Raw genomic sequence first — 23,801 nt, 5'->3', positions numbered from 1 at the left:
GAGGACAGTGATAGAGTCTTTGCATAAGGGAAGAACAGCTAGTTATAACATGGAAGTGGGGTTGTAAATCCTAAGACCTAAAAAAAACAAAAACAAAAAAAAACTCACAATACAATAGTAGCAACAATAACAACAAAAAAAACACCCAAGTGATTTCTACAAGCCTGTAACTTTTAGGTCTTAGGATATAAGGGCCATGTAAAAATAGAATGAAAAATAAAGGATTTGAACATGGAAAACGTAGAAAGAGTTAAAAAATAAGTAGTTTCCAAAATAAAAGCTTGGTGATAAACTGTGTTACAGATAGAAAATAAGAAAGAACACTCATCTGGCAGATGGATTTTTATAATAAAAATATAATTTGACAGAAGAGTGATTATGTTCAGTGGATATTAGCATTATAAAAGCTTAGCAAGGTGATTATTAGGGGATATACTGTGAAAGGTTTCTCCTTAATAGAGGGTTGCTGTGTGTATTAATGATATAGACCCAAGTCAGTCGGCTCTTTTTTTTAAAGATTTATTTTATTTTATTTTTTATGTATATGAGTACTCTGTTTTCATGCACACCAAAAGAGGGAATCAGACACCATTACAGATAGTTGTGAACCACCATGCGGTTGCTAGGAATTGAACTCAGGACCTCTAGAATAGCAGCCAGTGCTCTTAATGTCTGAGCCATCTTTCCAGCCCCTCCAGCACTTTGTTTTTAAAGGGTTATTATGTAATTAGAAATTTGTTTCATTTAGGTCAGGAGAATAATACATATATTATTAATTCTAGATATTATTTTTTATTCCCAAATTGCATTTAATTTTTTATGTAGAAATATGTCTAAACTCTTTTTTAAAACTATTGAATTGTTTCCTCTAGTATAAAAAAATGATATATTCCATAACTTGCTACATGTCATGATCATTTGGAAAGGTTACATTCTGTTGAGTATTTGTTTCTGTTTACTTGTTTGTATTTTTAAAAATTGCGTGAGCACCTGACTGTCAGCCTGGTCATCAGTAGTCCTGTCTGCTTCATAATGTCTGGTAACTCTGCATATGATAAAGACAACAGTGTGTGATGGTCGTTTACTTCTGTTGTGGTTTGCAGTTCAGAATGCAGTGATGGGGAATGGTCTGCTTCTCTGCCTCACCGATTTTCTGGCACAGAAAAAGATCAGTCCTCAAGTGATGAGAGCTGGGAAACTCTGCCAGGAAAAGATGAGAATGAGCCCGAGCTGCAGAGTGATAGCAGTGGCCCTGAGGAAGAAAACCAAGAACTGTCTCTTCAGGAAGGGTATGTTTCACAGTGAGGCTCCTGTTTGTAAATGTGTACTGTGTGAGAATGGCGCACGCTACGTTCGTATGTTGGGTGTACTGTTAGTTCTTTGGTATTTTGTAGAGAACAATTTTAAATGCTGGCAATTTCAGTATTTTTATTAGAATATTATGTATGTTTTCATGTTGGTTTATAAAGAAAAATTGAGCATTTAAAACTGGTTCTCAGCCTTCCTAGTGCTGCAACTCTTCAATTTAATATAGTTTCTCATGTAGTGGTGACCCCAGCCTTAACATTATTTTTATTTCTACTTCATTACTGTAATTTTGCTGTTAGGAGTCATAGTGTAAATATTTCTAGAGGAAGGGGTTACAACCCGCAGGGTGAGAACTGCTTACTTAAAAGGTCATTAAGCTGAGTGAGGAGTAATTGAGTTGGTGTTGCCGTTGCCGTACAATGCAGAGACTTGGGAGAACAGTCTGTTCAAGAGGTAAGTCTATGGTAACTTAGCTTAGCTCGTCATGGTAGTTTAAGTGATTCCTTCACAGAGATGGAGGCGGTTAGTTGCTATGTTGAAGTTTTATTATATTTTTTTTCTAACTCCATTGGATAATATTTCCAGGACATCAGTGATCTGTGGTAAACATCTCTGACTTTATGCCTTAGAATGGACATATTCCAAATCTAGGAGTTGTCAAATTTAAGTTGTGAAAAGCCAAATAAACATTGTTGGTTGTGTATGCTGGCTGGTCCTTGTTGCAGCTTCTCATCAGTTCTGTTGTGGCATGAAAGCAGCCATAGGCAATACGTAAATGAGTGGAAAAAATCCCTCTCAAACAATGGCAAGGGCCTGTGGCTCTCAGCTTGCCTGTCCTTGTTCAAATATTTCACCAATAAAACACGTCGAAATCTTTCTTCCCCTACCCTGATGTGTGTGTCTGTGTGCTTCTGTATTTGTAGAAGCTGTTGTGATTGTAATTTTCTTTTTGATTTATTTCTCAGCAAAATCATTTACTGCCATATAGAAACTACTGATTTTTCATGTTTGTTTGTTTTTCTTTTCTGTTCTGCTACTTCAGTGTTTACTGAATCTGTCCACTTTCTAGTAGAATCTTTAGGCTCTTTTAAGAATAGAAACATACTGTCCAAACAGGGATAATTTGACCTCTTCCTTTGCTGTTTGGATTATTTTTATTTCTTCCTCTGGCCTTCGTTAATCTAGGTAAGATTTAAAAGGTGTGGTATTGAGTAAGAGTAAAGAGTAGACACCCTCATCTTATTACTAATTTTGGAAGAAAATGTTTTTTTAACATTAAAGAATAACCGCTTTTTGTATATTTTATGGGATTCTACCTTTAAGTCTTTTTAGTGTAAAAAGAGTAAAAACATGACTTTGGTCTGTTGATCATAGGAAGTTTTGTTGCTAGACTTCTTAATGATTCTTACCCATCCTTTTTATAAATAAATGAAACATGATCAGTAGTCACAGTTTAATGATAGATTGCTTCATTATTTTGTATAGGATGTATCTGTCGAGATCTTTAAGTAAGCATGGTTTCTAGATTTTTATTTCAATATCAGTTTGATGCTTTCCTTTAAAAAATGTTTTTGTTTTATTTTTATGTGCTCTGTCTCTTGTTAAAATGAGTGATTTATTCTGGTTATTTTTATTTTTTTATTTTATTTTTATTTTATTTATTTATATTACATCTCAATGGTTATCCCCTCCCTTGTATCCTCCCATACCTCCCTCCTTCCCATTTTCCCCTTACTCCCCTCCCCTATGACTGTGACTGAGGGGGACTTCCTCCCCCTGTTTATGCTCAGGGTATCAAGTCTCTTCTTGGCAGCCTGCTATCCTTCCTCTGAGTGCCACCAGGTCTCCCCATTCAGGGGACATGGTCAAATATGAGGCACCAGAGTACGTGTGAAAGTCAGACCCCACTCTCCGCTCAACTGTGGAGAATGTCCTGTCCATTGGTTAGATCTGCGTAGGGGTTTGAAGTTTACGGCCTGTATTGTCCTTGGCTGGTGCCATAGTTTGAGTGGGACTCCTGGGCCGAAATCTGCCTATCATAATTTTCTTCTTGTAGGTTTCTAGGAACCTCTGGATCCTTCAACTTTGCCATTCTCCCATGCTTCTCTCATCTAGAGTCCCAATAGGATGTCCTCCCCTCTGTCCCAGTTTCCTTATTTGGCTATGTTATTATAAGTGACTGTCTTAGATTATTTAAATTATTTTGATGACAACTAAGTTCTTTCAATTTTTAGTTTCTCATAGATTATGTTTTCAGAAGTTATATTTTCTTGGACTAATATGACATTTGTATCTTTTGAATTATATAAATTTTGAGGTTGATATTAATTATATACAAGTATTAGGTAGGTAAGATATATAAAAAAAAATAAAAACATTAATTACAGACTCATGTTTACTACAAAGAGTAAGGCTGTAATGCAACAAATGGCTGCTAAGAGAAAACTAACATTAATTAGAATGGTCAGAGGGATGCCTCAGAATAACTTTTTCCCCCTGAGACAGGGTTTCTCCATGTAGCCCTGGCTGTCCTGGAACTTGATCTGTAAACCAGGCTGGGCTTGAACTCAAAGTGATCTGACAGCCTCTGCCTCCTGAGTACTGGGCTTAAAGGTGTGTACCACTATACCCAGATTTAAAAATTGACTTTTTGATTTAGATATGAAAGATAAAAATTGGGCTGGCAAAATGCCTCACTGGGTAAAGGCGCCCTCCATGAGGCCTGAGTTTGCTTTCAAGATCCATATGCTAGGAAAAAATAATAAAGATCGCTATAAAAATGTGGTGCCATCCGTGTACCACCCCCCCCCCCAACACACACACTATAAATAAAAGGTAAATGTAATGGTAAAGGTAGAGCTGTGTAGGCATTAAAAAGACTAAGGGCAGAATACTGAAAAGGATTGGCAAAGCTGGTGAGAGTGGTGGTGCTGATGCAGTAAAAGCAGGTAGAAGCAACTGCAGGTCACATTGCAACCTCGGAAACTTATTCAGAGAGTAGTAACATTTTTAATTGTCTAACCAGCCTGATGGGCACTTTAAAAGATCGTCTGCTTTGTGTTGATTAGTTGGAAATGAACTAAAGTTTATAAAAGGAGAGTAAATTGTTCTGATTAATGAGGACTTGTGAGTTTTAGGAAACAAGCTTTATGTGTCAGAGTACCTGGCAGCATGCATAAAAAACTGGTCCTCTTCCTCAAAACAATCACAAAAACCTCTAGGTGAGAATATTTTGAAGTTTCAGATAATAAAATAGATTGTTGTATGAAGGGAGAATGAGGAATTGTACAGGGAAAACTAGAAAATGCTAACCTATTTGCAAGTGTTAATTGTCAGTTATGCACTATAGCTGACAAATAGACAACTGAAATTTTTTAAGTTCAAGAGAATGTTCTTGCTTGAAGTCGAATACAAGACATACAAGAATAAATAAAATATATCTGGAGGATATTAGCTGTTTACATCAAAATCATCCACCAATGTAATATAACTTACTTCATATTGTGTTTTGCTCTTAGTGTGGTACAGATGAACCTGAACATTGGCCACCATTAGTTTTTAAATGGCGGGGAGAAGTCTGCAGTGTCCGATTGCTTTGTGTTGTATGTGTATAGAAATGTCCTAAGGATAACTGCTGCAGTGAGGAAAATAAAACCATATGTATTAGGAGCTAGAAGTGTAGTTCGGTGGTAAAGTACTTCCTAGTATGCACAAGTCACTGGATTTTCCCATTGCTAGGGTAAAACTTCAAAAAGAACGTTAAAATCTACCCAAAAAGAAAAAGACAAATGGAGAGAAAAAAAAAGAGTGAAAAGTTAGGCATTTGGAATAGTTCTTGCAATTACTAGTTGCTATATATATATATATATATATATATATATATATATATATATATATATATATATATATATAGACCAAACTTTGCTTTTTCAAGGTAAAACTTATTAGAATTTTTAAAACCTAAAAAGGAACACAAAAAACAAATATACATATAGAAAAAGTAAGAGGGAAATACAATATTTTAGGCAAACACTAATCATGAAAGAACTAAAATAGTTATATTAACATTTGCAAAATAAAGATAAAAAAGTGTAAGTAGAGGCTGGAGAGATGGCCCAGTAGTTATAATCACTGCTGAACAACCTGAAGTCAGGGTTCAGAGACTTGCTCCCAGCTTAACAGCCAGGCATCTGGCTCATCCCCGTAACCCCGTCAGCAGGGAGAGGTAGAGTGGCTGCTGCAGCTTGCTGGCTTACAGAGGAAACCCAAGTCCAGGTTCAGGGAGAGACTCTGCCCTAAAGGAATTGGTGGAGCATTACAGAGGAGGACACCTAATGTACACACAGTCTGCGTACTGACAACCAGACACACACACACACACACACACACACACACACACACACACACACACACACATTAAGGAGGTGTGTGTGAGTGAAAGAGACAGACAGACAGAGAGGACAACTTGTGAGAGCTGTTTGTCTCTACCATATGGATCCTTGAACTCAAAGTCCATAGGCATGGTGACAGGAGCTTTGGCCCACCGTGTCACCTCACCGGGCATTTATTTCTATTGAAATGCTTTTGCAGGTAAGGAAAACTTTTATTTACAGTCATAAGTACCAAGGACTTAAACCTACAAGAACCAAGTTACAAAGTGAATGGCTATAAAACACAATATGGTATGTTTGAAAGCAACATTTTGTTTTACTACTTCCTTTTAAATGTTTCTATTAGGGAACAGACATCCTTGGAAGAGGGAGAAATTCCCTGGTTACAGTACAATGAAGTCAACGAAAGCAGCAGTGATGAAGGAAATGAGCCTGCAAATGAGTTTGCACAGCCAGAAGCTTTCATGTTGGATGGTAACAACAACCTTGAGGATGACTCCAGTGTGAGTGAAGACCTGGATGTGGACTGGAGGTACGTGCCCCGGTACCACAGCATGGTAGGCCTGTCTGACCACAGCATGGTAGGCCTGTCTGGAGGTATGTGCCCCGGTACCACAGCATGGTAGGCCTGTCTAGAGGTATATGCCATGGTACCACAGCATGGTAGGCCTGTCTAGAGGTATATGCCATGGTACCACAGCATGGTAGGCCTGTCTAGAAGTATATGCCATGGTACCACAGCATGGTAGGCCTGTCTGACCACAGCATGGTAGGCCTGTCTGGAGGTAGGTATGTGCCACGGTACCACAGCATGGTAGGCCTGTCTGGAGGTAGGTATGTGCCACGGTACCACAGCATGGTAGGCCTGTCTGGAGGTAGGTATGTGCCACGGTACCACAGCATGGTAGGCCTGTCTGGAGGTAGGTATGTGCCACGGTACCACAGCATGGTAGGCCTGTCTGGAGGTAGGTATGTGCCATGGTACCACAGCGTGGTAGGCCTGTCTGGGAGCCATAGCTCTGGTAGGAAGGAGTAGGCTTCTTCAAGTTTCACTTCAGGTGCCACTGTCTACATGGACTGTTTCCTTTTTCTCACCCTTCTTCAACTTTCGCATCTTTGTAGATTGATTTTAAGAGAATAAATTTTAATGTTTTTGTTTTGACTATGTCAATATCTAAAGTAATTTCCAACTTACAGAAAAATGGGCAAAAGGGTAAACAGTATTACCATATATTCTTCACTAAGACCCCTTAAATGTTAATATAACAACGTTTATGCCATTTTCTCTTTCCTTTTCTCTCTGTACTTATGATAAGAATTCTTCTAGCTTTTTTATGAGTAAGTCCACAAAAATTACTTATTTACCTATAAAAATTCTAGGATGAATTTCTGAAAAATACAAAAATTTTCTTACATAACACAGAATTGCTGAAATAAAATTAGTGTTGATATGGTACTAATAATTTAATCTCCAGGGCTTATTCTAATGTCCATAGTTATGTCATCACTGACATTATAGACTATGTTTACCTGATCTACTACAGGACAGACACTGTATTTAGTTAATATATTTCCTTAATCTGGCCATATCTTCACTTAATCTTTGTTTTTCATTTCTGACAAATATTTGAAAAGTTCAGGCCATTTATTTTATGGACTATCCTTTACATTGTATTTGTTTAGTCATACATAGATTTTTAATTTTTAGCAGGAACAACAAAAAGTTACACATTTTGCCCTTAGTACATACCAGAAGACACATTATCGCAGATAACGTTGTACTGTCCAATTACCATTTCCTCTTTTTAACCAAGTGATATTTTGAGACTATAAATAAGCTGTTTATTCGCCAACTATCACACTTGGGTTGGCTAGCTTTAGTCTCCATTAGTAATTCTTGTCTGAAACATGAATTTTTTAAACGCTGATTATTCTTCAGGGGCCCACTAACAACTAGATATCATGTCCTGAGTGTTAAGTTTATGCTACTGAAGAAAAGAATAATTGAGAAGTAATTTACTTCAGTCACTGGAGTGGATTTTCTATAAGAAGTGAACATGTTTGTGTTCTTTTAGAGTTTTAATCTGATCTATTGGAAAGTAGTGCATGAAAAAACTATTTTCATAGTTTTGTGTGTCTTCAGTGTGCTACCTCTGTGCCTGGTGTCTTTGTGTGCCTATCCAACTTATTTTATAGATGAAGAACTAGTCAGAGTCATTAAGTACATTTTTCAAGTTAACTGTGATTCAATTAAATCCTATTTGACTGATCCAAGGCCTTCTCTGTGCATTCATGTTCACTGTTCGATAAAAGTCTTAGTATTGCAGAGGTGAATAGACTGCGGATTCTTTAATTCTAAATCTCTGGACGTTTAAGAATCCATATGTTTTCTCTTACATTTGTTGATTTCTAGTACTGCTAAACTCAATTTGTGTACTTTTATTTGTAACTTAGTAGTAGCCAACTGGCTGACAGTACACTATTCTGAGCTAACCTGTATGACTGTCTCTGTTACTCACATGCTAAGAAGATACGGAAGTCAACAGACATTGGCCTTTAGACAAACCATTTTAGAATCCCGGGTTTATAAGATGGTAGGGGTACACTTGTACAGTGTACCCATGGACAACTGGGAATGTGGGTCAGTGGCTGCACAGAGATTGGAACTAGTTAAAAATGTAGGAATTACTTGCAGAAAATATCATAAAAGAAGTGAGATTGAGATTAATTTCCAACGCAGCAAGATTAGAGAGCGAATGGCTAAAGACATACGTGGGTTTGTTTCGTTTCATTTTTAAAAACAGAATGTAAATACGTAGTTCTAGCTAGCCAGGAACTCACTGAAATCCACTGCCTCTGCCTCCTTGATGCTAGGATAAAGGTGTGCGCTACTATGCCTGGTTTTCCTAAATTTGAAATATTAATAATTCTAGGGCTAGGGGAAAGTAGGATCTGACTCATGAATAAAGGAAATAGCTTAACACCAAAGCCAGATGTGTTTTTCTTGAAGGGCTTATAGTCCTTTAGAACGAGAAGTCATAAAAATGAACAGTTTGGGGAAAAATAATTTTCTAGCTATTAATAAGTGAAGGAGCCCTGATTCTTAGCCAAGGGGAAGAAGAGAGACAGAAGAAGGCTTGAGAAAATAAAGTCTTGTAAAACCCAAAAGTAATTAAGTGGTGCAAAGTGGGCAGAGGGTTGGGTAGAGGTTTTGACTAGTGATAAAATTCAAATACAGGAATTTTCTTTCTCATATTTTCACCTTCACCCAGATTGGAAACTAAATCTAACAGAGAGGAAAGTATAGGGAAAGGATTATATGAGTACTGTTAAGCAGGCCTTTGAGTCAGAAACACAAAGGGACCATTTCCTGCAAGCTTTGTGCCGTGAGATAACAGGCTGGTGAGCAAAATGGGTTATAATAACTTTTTATATTTAACACTTAGCTTTTCTGTTATTTTTCTAGCTCTTCTGCCCATGCAGTTTACATTAAAATATTTCAAGAATTTCCTGCTTACAGAAACTTACACTGCCCACCACTGTGGTGATATGTAATTATCCTCACTGTAAGAAATCTGAAGCCATAGTTACGGATCTTGTTCTTTCAGCTTATTTGATGGGTTTGCGGATGGACTAGGAGTTGCTGAAGCTATTTCTTATGTGGACCCTCAGTTCCTCACCTACATGGCACTAGAAGAACGCTTAGCTCAGGCTATGGAGGTATGTTTCCAACTGATAAATAGATATAAAATTGGTAAAGTATAAAATAATTATAAGTTTGAAAGGTCTCCGTTTTTAACTCCACTGAAGGGAAGATGAATAGTTCCCACAGCAATGTAATAACCGCAGTGTAGCAATTGTTAGCAGTGTATCTGTGTGAAGTCATTGCTGGTGTGCTAGTTCACTTCCAATTGCAATAGTTGTTAGTTTTTTCTACAGAAAGAGGTATTTTGCTTAAGTTTAGGAAATGTAATTTTTCCCTGTACTGAACTCTAGGTGTGCAAGTGTGGATGTTTGCATATTTACACAGACAGGCACAGAGAGGCGTAGCTGTGGAGTGAGAGATCTCAGGGTGTTACACACCCCCCTTTTCTCCAGACAGCACTTACTATTGCAGTCAGGCTGCTTCTTCTCATCTTTTTCAGCAGTGGGACACATTTGCTACCTCTTCTTGCCACCTTTTAATTTTCTTGAACTGAAACACACAAACTTATTCTGAAATGTATTTTCCAAAATTAAAAGCCCAGCTTTTTCATTTGTTTCCATTAAACTGGTGAACCTCATTGAAATAAATCTTTCTTTAAACCACTAGTCATGAAGTGATTCAGACAAAACCAACAGTGCTGGTGAGTTGAATGAGAAAGAGTTAAGAAACGAATCAGTAAGAAGGGACTTCCAGGAGCATTCTGACAAAGCTGTATCTTGACATTCTCAGAGTAGAAAGTTCAGTTCAGATTGGCGTCTGTGTGATTTTCCATGAGAGCATTAGTTTCTTTTATGTTCTACTAGTTTGTTCTCAAATTTCACCATAGCAGAAATAGTATGAACCAGAGCAACCAACAGCATGAAAACAGCATGTGCTTAGGACCTCTTCCCAGCGCTGGCGTATGCACAGTGATGGTGTGGTGTGAGAGCTTGCGGCAGGACATAGTAATGGAGAGTAAGGTTGCTCACTTCCATGAGCAGCGTAACGTTTGGGTCAGCACAGTAAAGTAAATCTATGCTAGGATGTAGTTTCACAATATTTAAAGTATCTTTAATTTTTATCATCTTAGGTTTGTACTTTCTTCGCTGTGGAGGTGTCCTTAAAAGGAGAAATGTTGGGAATAATGTAAATTTTATTTATTACTAAGGGGCAGTGTGGCATGATTGAAGAAGAGCTAAAAAGATTGGTCTTGAGAGGCAGGTTGCACAAGGGCACCAGTAGTGTGAGTAAAGGCAAAGCAGGAAGGACTGTAGGAACGCATCCGCTGTTGATTCTGCTAATGAGAACTCAGTAGTGTGGCACGTTCAAGGCTGTCTTTACTTCTCTGCCCTGGTGTTTCCAGCTCTCTCCCTCCTCCGCAGCGCTAACAGTCCCATCACATCTTAGGACTCTATATTACTGATTGTGATTTTGATCGAGTTATTCTACATCTATATTATCAGGATAATTCTATTTTCTTATCACACTGCAGAAACAATTTTTTTCATGTCTAGGATATATTTAGTTAGTTTTAAAGCATGGAACTGAAATAACTTTTTAAAAAACTTAACACTGGTAATCTTGAAATAAAACAAAAATTGTAAAAAACAAGAAGCCGGCATGATTTATAATGGTTTCATTTTATGTCTTAAGTAATACTGCTTATACATCTTTGTAAAGAAAATGTTTTCAAAATTTAACTCAAGTCTGGCAAGGTGGCTCAGTGGGTAAAGGTGTTTCCCACCTAGCCTGGCAACCAGATTCAACCCTGAGACCCACCAGGTTGTGTGAGAGAACTAACTCCAGGCAGGTATATCCTGACCTCCATACCCGTGCACATGGGCTACATATATACACACAATGAAAATGCGATTTCAAGAAGGTAATGCAGAAAAATGGCTTAAACTAAGTGACAGGTTTCTCATTTATAATTTCAGTTACTGAGAGATAAATTAAAGTTTTGCTAGCACTTAAATACAAAACTTTACTGGAAATGACATGGCTTAATGAAATGGAGGGACCTTTTTGAGTTTATTCCTAGAGTGAAACGTATTCAGTATAAATTTTATTTTTTTTTATCTTTAAGAGTGTATGATTGAGAAATTTTGTTCAAACAGATAAATTAGTAGGGAATGACTTTAAGCATAGATCGTCACGAAGTTCTTACGTAACATTTTTTGAAAGTTACTGCTACTACTTTGCTGGGGTTCTTGTTTGTTTTTATTTAAAGCAGATGATTTTTACATCTCCTAAAGGATTTATTTTTCTGCTGGAATCCATGTAGACCTTAATTCTTTATACCTGTAAGTTACTAGTTAATAAAGTGTGAGAAAGGCTTTCTTAGTATATAAGAAAAATGAGAACCAAATTATACTTGGATAATAGGTGCATATTTTTGCAGCTTAGTGTCAGGAAAGATTACTTCAGGTGGTATAGCAATGAGGTCATAGATTGTTCAGCCTTAGGATAAATGGGTAAATGTGAAGCATGGGGCCATGGCCACTCAGGTCATCCTGACCCAACAGAGCATGCGTTAGTGAGCTTTGTGATGCTATAAAGATGGGGAAAAATTAAAAGCTTCCATGCAACAACAATAAAAGATTGTATTAAATCAGGTAGCATAATATTTAGTATAATAATGGTAAGCTTTCAGGACTATATTCATGGCTTACTTTAAATCAACAGTCAACCTAGTTTTAATCATTCAGAAATCCTTAAGTCTGTGGAGGTCATTCAGATGAGTATTAAACATTTGTTAGAATCTTTAAACATGCAATTCTCATCAATTCATATGTGTGAGGTACACATGTATGTGCTGGTTCATGTGGAGATCACAAGACAGCCTTGCGTGTTGGTTCTTGGGCATTGTCCTGCAACTGTTTTTGAGATCGCTTCTAGACAACTTAGTAGGTCTAGAACTTAGTAGGCTGGACTGGTTGAGCACAGTTCCCAGGGATCCATCTGCCTCTCCCGAGGCCTCAGTGCTGGGAGTAGTTACACACCATCATGCTCAGTGTTGTTTTCTTTTTCAGAGGTAGGTTTTGGGCCCAGCTCAAACTCAGGACTTCATGCTTGCAAAGCAAGCTCGGTACCAAGTAGCTGAACCCCCACACCCAGTTAGAATTATTTATTTTGTAGATTAACCTGCACCTACATGTCTGAAGAACTGTCCTCAGTCTTCCTTTTCTGGCTTTGGTTCTGGTATCTCTTTTAGACATGGAAGAACTAACATTTGGTTCTTCCACGTCGGCCTATGAATTTTATTACTTTTGGTACCTCAAACAGATGAATTAGTGCAGTGTTTATTCTTATGTGACTGGCTTATTTCATATAATGTTTTTATGATTAATCTATGTGCTAATATGTGTTAGAATTTCATTTCAAAGCTAATTCTTAGGAGAAAGAGAGCGTGTGTGTGTGTGTGTGTGTGTGTGTGTGTGTGTGTGTGTGTGTGTGTGTTTCAGTGAACACTTGGTTTGCTCCTGCTTTCCCACTTTCTGACATTATAACTAATGCACTGGCCAGCATGGATGTACAGACACATCTACACTAGTCTCTGCTTTCAGGTATTTTGAGTACGTACCTAGAAGTAGAATTGCTGGGCAACACGGTCGTTGTATTTTCATTCATTCCCTCGGCTCTTGAGACAGGGTTTCTAGTGTGTCTCACGGCCACCCTGGAGCTTGGTCTGTAGTCCATGCCAGCCTTGAACTCACAGAGATTTACCTGCATCTGTTTCTCGAGTGCTGGGATTAAAAGCATGTGCCAAAACTGCCTGGCTAAGTAAATCTGTTTTTGAGTGTTTAAGAAATTCTTGGGCTGCAGAGATGACTCAGAGGTTAAGAGCACTGCCTGTTTTTCTGAAGGTCCTGAGTTCGATTCCCAGCAACCACATGGTGGCTCACAGCCATCTATGATGGGATCTTCTGGTATGCAGGTGTGCATGCAGGCAAAAAGAAAGAAAAAAAAAGAGGAAGGAAAAAATTCTCCCACTGTTTTCTATATTGGCTACATTTTGCATTCCTGCCAGGAAGGAGGCCCAGTTTTGATAGCCATCTCAATAACAAAGCGTTAGGCTAGAATAATGCAGTGGTAGGATATGCTGCCAACAAGTAATAAGCTGTGAAGTATCATCTTGATTCAGAGCAATTCAGAAAGAAGATACCTCTGGGAATTGGGATTGCCAGCATAGGTTTCTGGAAGAGCTGAAGGAGGGACAGAAAGTACCAGGCACAGGAAGCAGCACCTGGTGCACTAAGAACACGTACTAAAACCAGCGTGCAGAAAGAGGCACAGCCTGCCTCCCAGTGCTTCTGTAGAAGAGAGAGGATCATGCGTACTAAATTGTCATGTGACCATGTGTTCTTTCCAGTCTTCATAGAATAATCATTTACACAGGTTAAACCTCTGAAGGAGCTGACCAGGTAACCTAGTGACACTTGTTGACTAGCCGTGTGCGTGTGCTCATTCTGTGTGAGTAGGGAAAACCGCAGGGCTCAATTGTTGGTTTTCACATTGTAAACATTTGGTAGTCTAACTGTGACCTGTTCTCTCATGAAGTACATTTTTCTAGTGTCTTTTCCTGATATTATTGATCTCATACAAGAGCTTTCAAGCTGGAAGCATAACCATTGTCTGAAAAACGCAATTACAGTGAGCAAGGAGATGATTGCTGAGACAAGATAGGTCTTACAGGTTTGCTTTCTGCACACGTGTGTGGGTGTCTGTGTGTATGCGTGTGTGTTTGTGCGTGAGTGCATGTGCTATGTGTATGCGTGTGGTGTATGCATGAGTGCTGTGTGCCTGTGTGCACAGTGCACAGTTATTTGATTTAGTGACTGTGGCAGTAGTAATTTTGGAAGGGAGCTAACGGGAAAGGAGTTGAGACATCTTAAAAATAGGTTCCCATTGCTATTTTAAAGAACCTTCTAACAGCTGTGCTTCTCTTGCTCAGACTGCGCTGGCACACTTAGAATCTCTTGCAGTGGACGTTGAGGTGGCTAACCCACCAGCGAGTAAGGAGAGCATTGACGGACTCCCAGAAACTCTTGTTCTAGAAGATCATACTGGTAAGGTCAAAGTTCTCAAGTTTAGGGTGGCATGTTGCATATTTTGATTTATTATTGGGGCACCTAGGAGATGAAGTAATTGATCACTGTTTTGTTTTGTTTTTTAAGCCAGAAGTTGACAAATAGAAAATATTTAATAAAACAATAAAGGCAAAGTGTTTAGTCAGTGAACTTTTCAAAACAGGAATGTTTAATTTAATTCCCAACAAATATGCTAGAATCATGCTTGCCAGTTAATTGATAAAGCTCTGCATCTTTCATCTTTAACAGCTGTCGTATGTGGCTAGTGTTAGTACTGTTGAGCCTTGTGTGCTTGATAAATGTGCATTGTTCCTTGTTCTCAGCTATTGGGCAGGAGCAGTGCTGTCCGATCTGTTGCAGCGAGTACATTAAGGATGACATAGCAACAGAGCTGCCGTGCCATCATTTCTTTCATAAGCCTTGTGTCTCAATTTGGCTACAGAAGGTGAGTTTCAGATGTACTTTTTTAAAATTAACACTTCAGTAGTTTCTCCTACAATTAATAATAATAGTGACCTTTAAGCTTATTTTATCTAGACACATACAGTATTTCACATTAAAGATTGATTACCTTTTGTAGAAATTTAGACAACAATAACTATTTGATAGATTTTCATTCACAGCCCTGCAGTTGTTTTCAGAAGTATCTCCAAAGATACTTTTACACCACTCAGAGCATGCACTGTGATCATAAAAAAGTAGTCTGCAGGTGTGCACAGGTGTTTCTGAAGATGAGAGAAATACAATAACCAATCAAGTGGCCCCTCTTCTAGCTTTTATACCTAAAAGACTAACCAATAATTTTAAATGTACTTGAGTTATATAAGAAATAAAGAGTTCTACTTACATGCCGTGATCCCTGCTGTCCGTGAAGGGCACTACCTTACCGTCCAGCTTACTAGAATCCTCAGGTCACTTTCCTAGCTTTCTTCTTGTGGTCATAGCTCCCTCTTGCCTATTTTCCTCTTCTTGCTCCTTTCTCTCCATTTTTCTTTATTGGTTTTTTCCCTTGACTCTTATTTTATCTTCTTAAAACTGTTTGAAGTGTCTGAAGCCTAAAAACGCCCATTACTCTACTGCTGTTGCCTCCTATGCTGTGGTTGAATGGAGACCTGCTTTGTGCTCTCTAATGTGTTGACATCTTCCTCTGTCTCCCTTACCCGCCACTTTGCCTCTAACAGCCAGTGTTCCCACCCTCCAGTGGACACATCTGTGATTTCCCCAGTTTTTGACATTTATGGGATTGATTTTCTTTATTGTTTTTCCTCCAACAGTATTGTACAGTTTTTTCCAGTACATAATATTTTTTTTAATTTACTCCTGAATATTTTTTTCCTGTTCCAAGTTTTAAAACATTTTATTCATATGTTTCTCTCCTCCAAAAGAATTGATTTTGGTTAGAATTTATGATTGTGGTAGCACTAAGTCTATACATTCTGTTGTAGACTTGTTCCAAATACTTTTAGAGTTGGATTCATGGAACACAAAAATTTCCCTGAGGTGCACTGCTCTTTTGAGTTGAAGTTGAGGGTTGGATACCTAATTACTGCTGGCTTTTTCTTTTTAATTTTAAATTTAATAGTATCCATTGTTAAAATGATATGTATATCATGCAGTGTTGTGAGAACTAGTGCCTAGGAGGCATTCAGTGCCTAGAAAATGTTATAAATGTAAATTACATCATCAATATCAGTAAAAATTAGAGATGGCCTGTTAAATAATGAAATGGCAAAAATAAGCTTAATTTATGGTACAGGTTATAAAGACCCATAGGCCAACTTTAGTAAACTGCTTGTTAACAAAATGATTGCTAATTGATAAGTAGAGATTTTATGTGTTTCAAGTTATTAAGACTTCTGACAAAAAAAAGAAAGACTTCTGGCATTCTAGATGTTTTTTTTTTTCTTAATCTGTTTATTTGCCATTATGTAGATTATAACATAGATGGTATAATCTGTCTACCTCAAAGTTAGGGCTGGCTTGTGGCGCACCCCTTTAATCTCAGCACTTGGGAGGCAGAGGCAAGCAGATTGCTGTGAGTTTGAGGCCAGCCTGATCTACAAAAGTGAGTTCAGGACAGCCAGGACTGTTACACAGAGAAACCCTGTCTCAAAAAAACAAAAATAAATAAATAAAGTTGAATTAGATAGTGCATATTATTTAACATGTTACCTAAAACATAAACACCTGGTATGGAAAAAGTAAGTTAACAGCAGTTAAGGTCAGAATTAGGTAGGAAAGAACTTGTCGTTCCTGTGTATGGTAGCAGAGGTGTTGCTAGTCAGCAGAAAATATTTCTGAAACCAGTAGGAAAGCAGGAATCCGGGCTACCAGATTTGCAGTGCTGTGTATCCAAGCCTGTGACTCCTCAGCCAGCCCCTCCAGCTCCGCGTCCTTACCTGTGGCAGTTGCCCACTTCATTCTTTGTCTTAACATTTCAATTGCAGCTCTGGTCCCATTACCTCCTTTTCTTTAAAGAGGAGAGATATTGAGAGTGATTTTCTTTCACTTGCAGAATAATGGGTTTCTGTTTTGGCTTTCAAATCCTACTATGCTCTAGGCCCCAACCGACTCTTCCGATTTCTTCTGTTCTGTACATTTGCTTATGTTTCTGTGCATTTGTTCCTGAAACCTGGCCCCCTGCGTACCCTCTGTAAGATGAGGTGCTCTAAGGAGATGAGCGACTATAGGAGCTGTAGGAGATACAGTCGGTTGTAGTTGACTCTAGACGATTCCACTGTATTTACCCATGTAATCCTCAGAGAACCGGGAAATGTGCTGGTGCTCTGCTCCCTGCTCCAGTGACTGCCACAGGGTTAAGGGGAGATAGCTAGGACATCCTAGGCCCAAACTGCACCTGTGTATCGGGTACTGCTGTTAGCAGCCACTCGTTGTGTACCGGGTGCTGCTGTGAGCGGCCACCGTTGTGGCAGGTACGCAGTCAGTGTACTTGACTTGGCTACAGCATGGGCTAACAATCTAATTTTTGTCCTCTAAGGAAACAATTAGTATAAAACCACCACTGGGAAAAGGTTCCTAAGATAAATTCTTTGTCACCTTCAACAGTGTGATAGCTTCATTGCCCTTCTTTCAGGGAGATGTATTTGGACAAAGATCAGATTTGCAAGGAAATGATCCATCATCTACCAGGTGGCCTTCCGTTGGTCATAAATGTGCTCCCTCCCTGCCTTCTTCCCGGGGCTGTGGTTGATTTGTTTTGCTATTTGGAAGGCACATGACTTTGTCTCTTTTTAGAAAGGGCCCTACCTGGCTAGTAAGTAAAGTCTGAATGAAGTCCATCTGTTTGATCATATCTGTCTACCTAGAATGAGGCTCTCATACATGTACATAACAAGGGAAGGCCTGGCGGGGCTATAATTTGGTAAGCGGGTTGTGTGATGTCTCTTAGATGCCTCATAGATAAAATAATCATTTGCCTCAGGTTGTTAGGAAGTTTAACTGTGACCTCTATGAGGGCAAGCACTGATTCTGTGCTCAGCTTTGACAATAGCATCCCTGCCAAGCGTAGAAGTTCTAAATCAAAGTTCAGTGAACAAGAAATGAGTTTAATCCAAGGTATGAACATGATCATAGCATACTGTTTTGTTTCAAAGAAACTGGAGTCTGGCATTAAACAGACGGCTTTAAAATTTTGTCTTTATGTCATGGGTATATATGAGGTGTTGTTGTTGGGTTTTTTGTTTGTTAGTTTGTTTGTTTGTTTTTAAATACTTGATCTGGGACTGGAGAGATGACCCAGCAGTTAGAAGTGCATGTGCCTCTTACAGAGGGGCTGAGTGGTTCCTAACACCCATGGCAACTGGATCACAGCTGCTGTACTTCCAGCTCTGGGGAAGTTAACAGACTGATGGCTTCATGGGCACCTGCGTGTATGTGCCCATGCACATATACACAAAATTTAAACTGAATTTCTTTGTAGGTAGTGATTGTTCTATAAAGACACTGCTGTTAGTTTATTTCTTCTGTTGACTGTTAATTGGCTTGTTGTTTTTCCCCCCCTGCAGTCGGGAACGTGCCCTGTGTGTCGCCGTCATTTCCCACCCGCAGTTATTGAAGCATCTGCAGCTGCTTCCCCTGAACCTGGTCCTGATGCCCCACCTGCAAGTGACAACCCCGCAGAAGCCCCGTAAACCACAACACTGAGACGAGATCTAAATTCTATCACAGTAAATCTGCAAATTCCTTCTAAGTCTGATGTGCAAATAATTACATATAAATATATTTAAAATGCTATATATAGTATATGCCATGGTTTAGAAAGAGAATATTAACCTTTCTAAACTGAATTTAGGTTTGCAGAATATACTAAACATTTTCAAGCTGAATGTTGAAGCAGTGCATCCATTTTCTTTAGTTGGATATGTTGGTGTTCACTGTAAAGTCAGTCGTCATCTCTGTCTGAAGTGCTGCCACTTAGAGATCATAAGAAGCTCTCTTTTCCACATCAGATGTGAAGACTGTGATCACAACAGTAGTAAAATTTGGTTTCATTGAAAATAAATTGAATTCTAAAGCATGCTTTTTCACTGGTCCCCTTGCTTTTGCTACATCGAAACCTCTTGGTTTATAATACTGAGATGGTTAAAGTGTCAGAATGCCAAACAGAGACTAAAATTTTGACCAGAACACCAAAATTTACATCTCAGATGTAAACCTCCTGAAATGGTCATGTAATAAGATATTTAATGAACATTGGATGTGTTTAAAGGCTCGTAAAGCATGTGAGTAATCTGATGTGCGCTATGCTCGGCACAGGTACGTGTGTGTGTGGCCTTATGAAACACTGTCTAAGCCCTTTCCAGTCTGCTTCTACTCATTAAATACTTGAAGGTCCAGAACACTCTTGACATATTTGTTTAAGAAGTTGGATGTAGTTAGGTAAAGGTTGCTTGGTTTCTGAAATATTTTAGAAGGTCTGAAGATTTGCACATGGTCATGTCTGTAACTATATCAATCACCCCAAATAAGAACTGCACAGCTTTAGGCGATCACATGGGTGTAGTAGGAGCTTACAGGTGAGGCCTGCTGTCAACACTAGGGAACAGTGGGCTGGAAGGCACAATGCTAGAGCACACAGTGAGTGCACAGCCAGCTGGTCCACTGCTCATCTAGTTCAGGAATATTTATATAGCTCCTGAAATGCACAGTTTCATTTAATTTGTGTAATATCTGAGTATTTATATTCTTTCTTTTTTGTCTCCATTCTTGAAAATAAATGAATTTTCACCGTTGGCACATTTGAGGCTTAAATATAAGAAACATAACTCTTGCATTCTGATTTTTGCATATATTGTAAATGTGGCTGGTATTTACAGCAAAATACTGTGTATCCTTTTATGGGTAAAACAAAAGTGAACATTGCATGCAAGTAATGTGGTGAATTTGTAATTTAGGGGTTCTCTGGGGCTTCTGTGACTTTGGATGCTTACATTCAGGCCTTAATGTTGCTCTAGCTGGCATGTTTCCTTCTGATGTATATAGTCAATGCTGTATAAACTAATCTTTGCTTGTTTTCTACTCTGTGATCTTTCCATTCTATATTTCACTGATGATCAGTTAGTGTCAAGAAGTCACACCACATTAACATTAGTTCCCATGTGTATACTGTGGAAATTGGTGGATCGTATGTTTGTTTGTTTTCTTTTATGTACTGTTGATGAGTTGTGGCACTTACTGATTAAACTTACATTGCTGCAGATTGCTTTGTAACAAGCTACATGTTATGTTTAGTCAGTATTAAGGGACCTTGGTTTTACTCTCCTATATAGCAGCTGTCCCAAAGAAAATATTTCTTCTTTGCCTATTAAGATTTAGCTTTTATCTACCAGTTGTTAAGAGGTTTGGTTCCAAACTCACCCAGAGAGTTGAATGAAGAAATGAAGATGGCTGTTGTGCTTTCCTGCTTTCCATCTGTTAGCACCCTTCATTGTTGGCTCCTGCTGCACATACACAGCTGCTGTGAAGGAGAAAGCTGAATAAGACTTGCTTTACATTTTTTTAAAAAGAAAATGAAGGTTTAGGACTTTGATGGTAACAAGCCAGTATATAAGCGGAGGCTGACAAGTTCAGACCCCAATATATTATTTGATCTTATCCTGGATCCTTTTGAAAATTTAAGAATATATGAAGGTAAATTAGAAATAGTAAAAATATTAATAAAATGCCTTTTATCTTATTTCTCTATTTTATGTTGTTACTTGGCCTAATTTTAATTTTTTGAACATTTTCTTATTTCTTGTAATATGAATGCTGATATTTAAAGTTCGACTCGTGTGGATTTCTTTTGTGTTTCTTAGTTGTTTATCTCTAAGCTAACTAACTTTTAACATTATTTGTGATATGGATTTATATATAAGCTGTTAAATATATATGAGCTGTTAAAGTGGAATGCAAGGTTTTCAAAAGCCCAGGTCTAACTGTAATGATTGGTTTATTGTTCTACAATCCCAGCCCGGCATTTTCCGTGTAAATCATAAATAATAAACAGGATATACTCGGTGGTCATTTCTAATATTTAATTGTGTCATCATCACTTCTACAACAATCCCAAAAAGATTCAAAGTCACTAACAAAGAGCACAACTCTTAACTCCAGACTGAGCTTACTGGGTTTTTCTCTGAGAAATCGGGGCAGAAGGGAGGAGGGGCACATAGTCACTTACAGAGGCGGAGGCGGAGGCGGAGGCGGAGGCGGGCTCTGACAGAAAAACTGTTACCCTTCCCTGCCTGACCGTCTTAGCAGTCCCACACTTCTCTGCAGAGCCTGGCAGCTGCTGTGCTAACTCAGACTGTGGAGACTCTTGAAGTTCCGTGATTCCTCACTTGAGTGGCTGTCATCAAACCAGATGCAGGACTGCTGTCAAAGATGCCACTGAGAACAGCCTCTCATGGCTCACAGAGGGCTCAGAGGCTTATTTCTGAGTTGGTTGCATAGTAGATTGTATCGACATTATTAAGCAAAAACAATTTTGTCTAGAAAGGTTAGAATTCTAATTTTCCTAATAAACATGCTAGAAAACTAGTCTTAGAGATAAGAATCGCAGTGGTGTGCTTATGCCCTGCAGTAGTGCAAAACTACTTGTAAAGTGGGCATCCTCTTGTCCAGCCATTGGTCTACAGCCACCTTGTACCCCTGCAGAGGCAGGATTCCACTGTAAAAACAGCATCATTCAGATTCTCTATAGAAACATAAAACTAGAAAAAAAATTCTGCCTCTTCACACCCTCCCTCAGGATTCCTTCACATTTTTAAATGTCACATTATATCTGACCCATACCAGTCCAAGTCTGCCTCTTTTGATCATTTGCTGACGTGTTTTGCCTGTAAGGTGAACAGTTCTTCTGTAATGTAACTGAAGTACAGGGTTCGGGGGCTTTTTGCCAATTTCAAAATTACTCTGGAGGTGTAGGTGCAGCTGGTTGTGATGATCATGCTTAGGCAAGCTTACGGCGTGACTGACGAACTCCACAGGCGTTGCCATGCGTAGGCCAGCACCTCTTCATAACCTAACTGAAGGACGGTTCGCATCCTCAGTAATGTTAACATGGAAGCACCCTCTCAGACTCTGTTAGCTCCAGCTTTGATGAGGCATACTTCCCATGTTGGGTGGGGAGTTTGTTTGTTTTCAAGTAACTATGGAGCACAAAGCATAGCACTGTAGACAACCCCTTAGGTTGATAGGCTAGTGCTTAGTTCACACAACTGCCAGTCACCTTGTGTGCCTCTCTTTCATCCTTTCCTGGAAAAGACATGACAAAGTTCTTGCCATGTTTTAAAGATGTCTTTGAAAATAGTTTAATCTGCTAGTGTACTAAATTAAGAAAGGAAAGGAAGTCAGCTGGAAATGCTTCCTTAACAAAACTGGTGCAGACACTGTTTCCTGTTGCTCATATGCCATCTGCTTAGTAGGCTGTTCTAGGTTCCATAAGTCTTCAATGTCAAGTTCTTCTTAATTTCTGGAGCCCACCTTTTCCTGCTCAAGGTCTGTCTTAAAGTAATATGACATTGACAAGTCACATAATTACTCTAATTTTGCTATAAAGTGATAAATCTAATTAGGCTCTGTACTGTTGTCCATGCACAAGTTTATACACAGTTCTAAGGGGACTATTAAGTGCTTGGCTTCCAAAATTGCTTTTAGGAATGCCTTTGGGGCTTGATGAACATTACACATGTAAAATTATGGATGTGCCATAATCACCCCAGGGGTTCAAATTTTGACAGGAAATTTTCATTAAGTCAAAGTTTGGGCCCAGAGGGATGACTCAACAGTTAAAGTATGGTAATACACATTACAGTGTATCATAACAACTGTTGGCACCACTCAGGATCTTTTTTTAAAATTCCCCCATTTTCATGTGTGTGTGTAACTGCACATGACATCTTCAGTCATTCTTCCATCTTGGTGAGGTAGGGCCTCTCAGGCAAACCTGGAGCTTGCCCAACGTGTGATCTGGCTCTTCTGTTGGGCCCAGGACCTCTAAACCTGGTATTTGGTGTGCTAGGTTGGTTTTCTCCTGAATATCAGGCTTAATTTAGTTTAAATTCACACTTAAAGCATATAAAGTTGGAAGTGGGGAGCTCTCAAAGTCTTACCTGGAAAGCAAGTTCTTGTCTCATATTTGATCATGTTGAAGAAAAGCAAAAATAGGACTTGTTTGCAACCCACATCTAAATGAGTAAATGGCGCCTGAAACAACATGCCCAAACTTGTAATAAACTTGTGAAAATAATGCATAGAACATGTCAAACTCTCATCATACCTAAATCTGCCAAGAAACATCATCAAAGCCAACAAATTATTATTTATATAACCTTAACGTAAGCAATTTACTAAATGTGTACCAGATGCCTAGTCCATTGCAGCGAGGACACTGCATGTAGCCCCAGCTTATCCCCTTGTAGAGGGACTTGTAAGAATTCTGTCCTAGCACCCAGCACTCAGGGCCTTAGAGGGTGTTGTGCTGTTTTCCCCAAGGGCGTGTTAGCCACCAGAGAGTCTCTCAAGCTAAAGGACCCAGGGCTGGACTGGAGGTCTCTAGGAAGTTACACATGCACCCTTCATCAGCCGTGATGTCTCACAGCCACCGCAGTTTAAGAGAATTTCTTTTCTAGCAGCGGCACTGGGGTGAAACAGAAGCCAGGGTTTCATTTTTATCTGCCTTGCATTACTTTTTACCATTCCCACTTCCCTTTGCTCTAAGACATTCTCCCATAAGCCTTCACTAAGGTTGTCTTACCCCAAAGTGGAGCATAAGCCAGACAGTTCTGAAGCAAAGCTGGCAGAGTACTCTCTGGTGGGAAACAC

At 38.9% G+C, this 23,801-nt stretch overlaps 1 protein-coding gene across 2 annotated transcripts in view; it reads left to right on the top strand.

Annotated features, from left to right (window-relative positions):
• Nucleotides 1-21,008, top strand: part of PJA2 (praja ring finger ubiquitin ligase 2) — a 56,659-nt gene extending 35,651 nt beyond the window's left edge. For both annotated transcript variants that reach the window (XM_084778116.1, XM_084778115.1), the window contains 6 exons: nt 1,104-1,289; nt 6,046-6,231; nt 9,308-9,419; nt 14,339-14,453; nt 14,798-14,919; nt 18,500-21,008. In XM_084778116.1, the coding sequence (XP_084634242.1) occupies nt 1,104-1,289; nt 6,046-6,231; nt 9,308-9,419; nt 14,339-14,453; nt 14,798-14,919; nt 18,500-18,625 (847 nt within the window). In that variant the 3' untranslated portion in view covers nt 18,626-21,008. The remainder of the gene's footprint in view (nt 1-1,103; nt 1,290-6,045; nt 6,232-9,307; nt 9,420-14,338; nt 14,454-14,797; nt 14,920-18,499) is intronic.
• The last annotated feature ends 2,793 nt before the right edge of the window (nt 21,009-23,801 follow it).

The sequence above is a fragment of the Acomys minous genome (genome assembly GCF_964271855.1).
Source record: "Acomys minous genome assembly, chromosome: 4".
NCBI lineage: Eukaryota > Metazoa > Chordata > Mammalia > Rodentia > Muridae > Acomys > Acomys minous.
Note: the sequence above shows the minus strand (reverse complement) of the source record. Positions and strands in the feature narration are given on the sequence as shown.